This window comes from Epinephelus moara, chromosome 13, assembly GCF_006386435.1.
Source record: "Epinephelus moara isolate mb chromosome 13, YSFRI_EMoa_1.0, whole genome shotgun sequence".
NCBI classification, from domain to species: domain Eukaryota; kingdom Metazoa; phylum Chordata; class Actinopteri; order Perciformes; family Serranidae; genus Epinephelus; species Epinephelus moara.
In genome coordinates, this window is record NC_065518.1 from 36,529,053 (window position 1) to 36,536,642 (window position 7,590).

A 7,590-nucleotide genomic window follows, 5' to 3' on the forward strand; every position below is an offset into this window, starting at 1 on the left:
AATCGATGGCGAGAAAACGGAAAATCGCCAAAATTTGTCATGCCCTAGCGGCCATGCCCCTTGACATAGAGAAAAGCTTTTAATAACTTTTGATCAGCATTTTCCCAGGATGATCTGTACCAAATTTGAAGTCGATCGGATGAAATCCCGAGGAGGAGTTCGTTCAAACATGTAAAAAATTCAAATCAAAATGGCCGACTTCCTGTTGGGTTTACAGCATGGCTCCAAAAGGATTTTTTGTGCATCTTGGCATGTTCTATGAGCCCACCAATTTTCATGCGTGTAGGTGAAACTCAAAGGTGGGGCTCGAGGCACGAAATTTTCTAGGGGGCGCTATGTCGCCATTTGGCCCCGTAAACATAGAACACTGCCGAAATATCAAATTTTTCGCCCGACCAAATGCGTGTGCCAAATTTGGTAAGTTTTTGAATTTGGTAAGTTTTTGAATTTGGGAAAGGGGCGAAATTGGGGATTAAATGTTCGTAATAATAATAATAATAATTAAAGCTGCAAGCAGCTGTGATCGGGCCCTCGCTCCCCCATGCAACCACGGGGGCCTGAGGCACGTGGGGGCTGTGCGAAGCGAGAAAGGAGAAAAAACCTGGCAGGAGCGAAAAAATGCAATGTTTTGTTCATCCACCAGGGGCACTGGGGGTGTAACTAAATGTGTGCAGGTGTGTCCAGGGGCGGACCCTCATCACACATGTGAAGTTTCGAGCAAATCCAACAATGTCAATGTATAATAGGGAATTTCCTGTTTCCACAAGGGGGCGGCATGAGCAAGATTGCCTACGAGCATATAAAGGTGTTGAGGGCGGGGCTCTTATCATGTACAGAAATTTTGAAGCAGTTTGGATGAAGTATGTGGGAGAGAGAGCTGCTTCAATATGCATTGTGAGGCATCAAATATGGTGGTGCCATGGAGGCCACGCCCCTTGACATTGAGAAAAGGTTTCAATAACTTTTGATCAGCATGGTCTCTGGATGATCTGTAAAAAAATTTAAATCGATTGGATAAAATCCCTAGGACTAGTTCGTTAAAATACAACATGTAGAAATCACGCCAAAATGACAAGTCAAAATCAAAATGGCCGACTTCCTGTTTGGAGTAGACCATTGGTGCAAGAGACTTTTATGTGCGTCTGGACAACATACACATGTGTACCAATTTGTATGTTCCTACTCCAAAAAAACCCCTATGGGGAGGGGTTTTTGAAAATTGCAAGGGGGCACTATAGAGGCATTTTGCCCCCCCCATGGGCGACGCCCCTATCAGATGCAAGAGCTCTCCATTCTTGACCTGTGTAACAATTTTCATGAGGATATGAGGTCGCTGAACATTCTTGACCTGTGTAACAATTTTCATGAGGATATGAGGTCGCTGAAGCCATCAAACAGCCAAACGTATTTGGTGGTGAGGGAGGCGCAATAGCAGCCACGCCCCTTGACATAGAGAAAAGCTTTTAATAACTTTTGATCAGCATGGTCTCTGGATGATCTCTAAAAAAATTTGAAGTCGATTGGATGAAATCCCTAGGACTAGTTCGTTAAAATACAACATGTGGAAATCACGGCAAAATGACAAGTCAAAATCAAAATGGCCGACTTCCTGTTTGGAGTAGACCATTGGTGCCAGAGACTTTTATGTGTGTCTGGACAACATACACATGTGTACCAATTTTCATGTTCCAACTCCAAAGAAACCCCTATGGGGAGGGGTTTTTGAAAATTTGAAGGGGGCGCTACAGAGGCATCCCCCCCCCAATGGGCGATGCCCCTATCAGATGCAAGAGCTCGCAGTTCTTGACCTGTGCATCAATTTTCATGAGGAGATGAAGTCGCTAAAGCCATCAAAATGCCAAACGTATTTGGTGGCGAGGGAGGCGCCATGGCGTCCACGCCCCTTGACATAGAGAAAAGCTTTTAATAACTTTTGATCAGAAACTTGCGATTCAACTACCCAGCTGTGTCACAATAACAGTAAGAGGATGGAAATGAGGCCTACATGGCAAGGTAAGAGAGGAAGGGAGAGAGCGATGAAGGGATGTCGTGAAGGGGTCAGGCGCTCCTCTCAGTCTCAAACATTCTATAATCCACACGCAACAGCGTTGAACAAAATCTTGCAGTGCAAAGTTGTCTTCAAAAAGATCTACTCAAAACTGAGCCTGACAACTGCTGCAGCAAAAAAACTATGACGCCCACTCAAAGTCAATTAGTTTCCTCAAAAGGGTGCTCACATGAGGGTTCATTGTTGTCCGCTTCTTGGTCTTTGAGCCTCTTTCAGGATTGATGCCCAAGAAGCACCTGTTAATAAGCAAAGATAGTTTCAGTTTTAAATAGACTTGTGTATTGCAGGCAGCATTTATCAAGGTGTTCACCTGTGCCTTTTCCCATATCACACCCTAACAGACTTGTTGTTGGATCTTCCTCTCACCATAAAATTATTTTTAGCCATTTTTAGCCAGGGTGCCTCAGGTTAGGTTTGCCTTAGGCAAAGTGGTCTGGGCATTGTCTGTTGATTTTCTACTGTGAGGGGCTGTATCAACGTGCGCCGCCATTCCAATTTATTTAGGATAGCCCCTTGAGATGCAGCATCTCATTCAAATGCATCTTCACGCAATTGGCCAGTTGGGTAAATTAAACCAAACCCTGTTGAAGTATGACAAACACATCCTTTTCAATAAAGGGTCTGAGAGCATTTTGTTCTGCTTTTAAAGAAAATTTGCGCTCTACTTCATTCAATACATTTGCATTTCACAATAGATGTTTCAAAATCACATAGCCCGCCCCAAAACTAACAAAAATAAACAGCTGTGATTGAACCGGTAGGTATTTGTTGGACCATAGTCAGTGTAACGTGTAGATACCCAGACTGATCTGCAGAGCGAAATTGAATGAGTTCGCGAGATCATGATGGTCTCACCAGGCTAGCCTCAGGTACCTTCTTTGTCAGCATTTTAGACCTCAAGACAATCATTGAGTTGGAAGCCTATACTATAATGTGAATTACAAGATTAAATGTGATCTTTATACAAGACCTTTGAATGAACTCCAGTGTCGACGATCCAGCGGCAGGATACTCAAGGTTGAAGATGTAATAGCTGCTGAAGAAAGCAGCTACTCCGTGTAAAAACAAAGGGTGTGGGCCCATTACGACATGTCCCTCAATGGATATAAGCCATCCAGAGGGCTTCATCATGTCACCTGAAATGAACAGATACCACATCATGTGTTATGAGCGCTTTGAGATCCGTTTCAGATATAAAGTGCCATACAAATGTAATTATTATTATTATTATTATTATTATTTATTGTGGTCATGTAGATTCCTAGAATCAAAACAAAATACTGAGTTAGAAATGTCGATACAAGAGCCAAGTAACATTACTTTGAATGATCAAGCAGGGGGTGCTGGGGAGTTCTGCAGTATTAACGTCCACAGCAGTGGCACATGGCTGTAACATAGTAACACACAATAGCATAGATTTAACATTAAAAGATAAATATTGTTCATTGATCAGAGGTAAATCAGGTATCAAGGTAATAACTGGCGTCTAATGTAATCACTCATTTTGCATTTTAAATATTTGAATAAAAAAATCTTACATCAACTTCAAGCATCAAATTCTCCTTCGGCTCCTTGAAGTACGACATTAGGAGCAGCAGGATGCAGGCAGCCTTGTCAGAGTCTGGATCATAGCAGGCCAGAACATCGCGGATCTTGGGGTTGTCCAGTGTTGCACAGTAATCCAGGATGGTCTGTCCTCGTCGACTAATTGCCTCCTGCAGTTTTTGAAGGACATCGATGTCCATCAGGAGGCCAAAGTGTGAGAATAGGCATTTCTGAGAGAAGAGAAACGGCCACTCCAGTTTGATCTCGGACATCGCTGGGGCAGGCACTTTGTTAAGGTATTTCCGCAGGATGACGTATGTCTTTTTCATTATTGGTTCTGCTCTCTCTGCCCCACTCATTCCTTCCTCTGTGTATACAGACATACAAATGTATTGTTAGTACCCAAGTAACAGTTTGGTCTCATAGCCACCCCCACACCCCCACACACAGTGTTCAGATCTGGACAAATGACTAAAGTCACCCAAATTTGCATTAAACAAAATTCACCAAAAAGACAGTAGATTGCATGCCTGAGTAGATGTTGAGCAGATCCCTCTTCATATTCTCCAACGTTGCCTCGGTCTCCCCCTCTGGCAAATCTGCTGGTCCCCACCTCACACACCTAGGGGTGGGCATCACAGGGTAACAATACTATTGGGGGCGGTTATAGCTCAGAAGTTGGAGCAGGTCGTCTCATGACTGAAGGGTCAACAGTTTGATTCCTGGTTGTGTATCTAAATAGACCCTTTCCACAGCAGGTATGTTGCAGTGTCATAGTGGGGTAAGCACAGGTGTATTTTAACAAATGAATTAAGGTCATATTTTATTTAGTGTGTCACAGCCATGCCAGAGAGCCACTATGCACAATATCAGCACCCTGGCTCAGCTAAATCCTAAATGGAACAGGGCCATAATCACAGTTAATTACACCTGCGTTTACTACACTATTGACACCGCAACATGCTTGCTGTGAAAAGGGTCCATGTCAAAGTGTCAATAAAGTAGTCAAGAGAAAAGTATGTTTTGTCCTGTTTCAGGGTTATTCATGGTCATATACAATGCTTTCGATCAAAATGTTGACAGATTTTACCCGTATATTGCCACATACCCGTATTGGTCAACAGGACCTCTGGCCAGTCTGGCCTCTCCTGCCATTCCCGTGCGCTGTCTTCCTTCTCTGCGGCGTCGAGCAAGAGTATTATTCCTATTTTTGTACTCCACTCTTGTTTTTACTTGTTGCAGAAGAGAATGACATCCGTCTTCAGCAGTATCACCGTGCTTGCCAATGTCGCCAAATGTTTTTGGATAGCTCCTGAAAACAGAGGCTGGATAATTAGAAAATATGTCACCATTGTGGCCAAAATAATCACGATAAACTATATTATTGCAATACGAAATATAAGGAAAAAAGGTCCAACTTGCATTGTATCGTAGTGTCAAACTGTAGCTTCTACTTTGAACCAGTCTGGTACAAAGAGAAACCTGAACATTAACTTGCATGCAGGCCAAGACACTTACCACATAAGCGTACAGCTAATGTGAGGATTACTTAAAGGAAAAAAACACGCTAAAACATCAGGCTGAACAACAAGACCTTCATAAAAACATGTGAATAAGTCTGGTTTTCTTGACTATACTAGCTCCGTTTAAACAAACCATGTTGACAAAGTCTTCACTTCTGCACCGTTGTGACATCATAGAGGTGCAGGAAATGAGTCAATGAAAACTACAAACAGTTGAAGGGGGTGGGGCTGGGGATTAACTGACAGCTTGCACCACGTTAATTGTGTTTTTTTTAATCACAATTAATGATAATATTGATAATAGTCCCATCCCTACCTGACAATGTTTCTCACAACGTTGTGGCACATGGCTCTGGATGGGTTGCGGTCGTGTTGCATCATTTGGTCCACAAGCACGACCACAAAAGCCTTTCTTTCGTCTGGCAATGGTCTTTCTTCTTTTTCCACTCTAAGTCGAATGGCTGATGACACCTGGTCCCAGTTGAGATGAAAGTCCATATGCCATGGTACGCCAGGCTGTGAAGCGCTTGATGTGCTTGGGGCAGTGCTTGGAGGGCTGGCCAACAGCTGATTTGGAGGCTGGAAGGCTTGAGGAGTGGCCAGAGTGTTTGGAGAACTTGGAGCTGGGGAACTTGGAGCACTTTGATCTGGAGGAGAGACCACCTCCATATTAAGAGTAACAAGTCCTAGAAGGCACAAAAACAATTTATTAATTAAGATAGGGCAAGATGTAGGGCTCAATAGAATATGTGCATAACCGTAGTCCTGCTCCAGTACTTCCTGGAGGAAGCTCACACATTGGTTTCCTGTCAGCACTATTGGATGAAGTGATTAGAAGTTATTCACGCGAATGCCATTTGTTCAAATGTGACGTAATGGGTTGGGAGAATGCGGAGGTGTCCATTGACTCATGTTAAAAGATCGCTCTGATAATGCCACTTAAAATACGATAACAGGCGAATAACAGGCAAATACACTATTGGAATTACAAACTCATCATAACTGGGTCTGATTGTTTTTCACTGCCGTTGTTATCGAGTTTGGACATGTATGGAAGTAATGAGCATCAGCTGCATTCACTTCCATGTATTTCCAGATGTGAAAACAACAGCAGTGAAAAACAGCCCAGTTATGAGTTTGTAAGTCCAATTATTATTTATTATGCCTGTTATGCATTTCCCCAACCCATTACGTCACACTGAACAAATGGCGCGCACGTGAATAAGGTCTACAAGCTGTGCTGCACACCGGAGATTAATCACTTCATCCAATAGTATTTGACAGGAAACCAATGTGTGAGCTTGGGACTACAGTTATGCAAAGTGTATTGTCTACCAGTTGTGCCAATGTCCTAAGGCCCTAGTTCAGTGACATGAAAAAGTGTAATGAGTGAAAAGATGAATTTACCATCCTTGATGCCCTTCATTAACTTCCGACTTTGGATAGGTTTGAGGTATGTCACCAGATCCCTCTCCTCCATCAAGGTCAGATCGTCAATAGACTCGACCCCAAGCTCATCAAGCATGGTGGTAAGAAGGTCATCAGGGAGACCAGGCAAGTATGACCACACTGCTTCCTTGACCTAGTCTCATTAAGTAGTGAATCGGGAAACACTGTATTAGTGATGTTACCAGTTAATCCATGGGCAGGAGTTGCATCATTTTATAGCCTATTAAAGATTGTCCGTTAACGGACAATTAACCGATTAACGCTGTCAGTTAACTGATTAACAAAATTTTTCATTTTTGCCATCCCTACACTGTATGCATATTTCCTACTATAGTCTGACTACAGACTACATAGCCTGCTCTACTACTCACATGTCTCCTAACGTTTCCTGTATCCTCACTTTCCTCCCTGCTCATACTGCCTCTGGAAAAGAATGGTGGAGAGCAATAAGGGACTGATCATACACGTTGTATGCTGAAAGAGGATAGTAGTCCAGTAGATCTTCCTGCTTAATACACACATAATTGTCTTGGGCCACTCCTAGGTCACAGTACACACCTATGTCACTTAACTTTACAAAAGTATGTTTCTCCAAGACAAAATAGACCGAATTATGAACAACAATAACTAGCATAATCTTTCTACTTGTACAAGAGGAGGGAACAAGTTTCCCGCACCCAAGTACGCTTGTAGAAGTTGGTGCCTCTCTGCCAGAGTTTTGCACAAATTCTTAAAATTGTGCAATTTCCTGGCACATTGTTTAAAAAATGTATGTTTGCTCTCAAACCGCAGTGTCCATAGTCGAATAAGTGGGCCAAAGTGAATGATGAGAGATGGATAGTGGCACAGATAATGGTGCTTTGGTCTGAGGGGGGCATTGGGGAAAAGCCTTGTCCTGTTGTCTATGTACTCCTCTATGAGGACTTTAAGATATGTGACCTGGCCTTCTGTAATGACCGGTGCACAGATGAGCTCGACCATCTCCCTCAGCTGCAAAATGATTTG

The 7,590-nt window shown here is 43.0% G+C and overlaps 1 protein-coding gene across 1 annotated transcript in view; it reads right to left on the reverse strand.

Moving 5' to 3' along the window:
• Positions 1-6,667, reverse strand: part of LOC126399934 (uncharacterized) — a 28,099-nt gene extending 21,432 nt beyond the window's left edge. Inside the window, exons 1-8 of the mRNA XM_050060289.1 lie at positions 6,544-6,667; positions 5,453-5,822; positions 4,722-4,925; positions 4,144-4,235; positions 3,607-3,980; positions 3,389-3,455; positions 3,039-3,204; positions 2,238-2,304 (exon numbers count right to left, since the gene is read on the reverse strand). Of these exons, the coding sequence (XP_049916246.1) occupies positions 2,238-2,304; positions 3,039-3,204; positions 3,389-3,455; positions 3,607-3,980; positions 4,144-4,235; positions 4,722-4,925; positions 5,453-5,822; positions 6,544-6,661 (1,458 nt within the window). The 5' untranslated portion in view covers positions 6,662-6,667. The remainder of the gene's footprint in view (positions 1-2,237; positions 2,305-3,038; positions 3,205-3,388; positions 3,456-3,606; positions 3,981-4,143; positions 4,236-4,721; positions 4,926-5,452; positions 5,823-6,543) is intronic.
• Between the last annotated feature and the right edge of the window lie 923 nt (positions 6,668-7,590).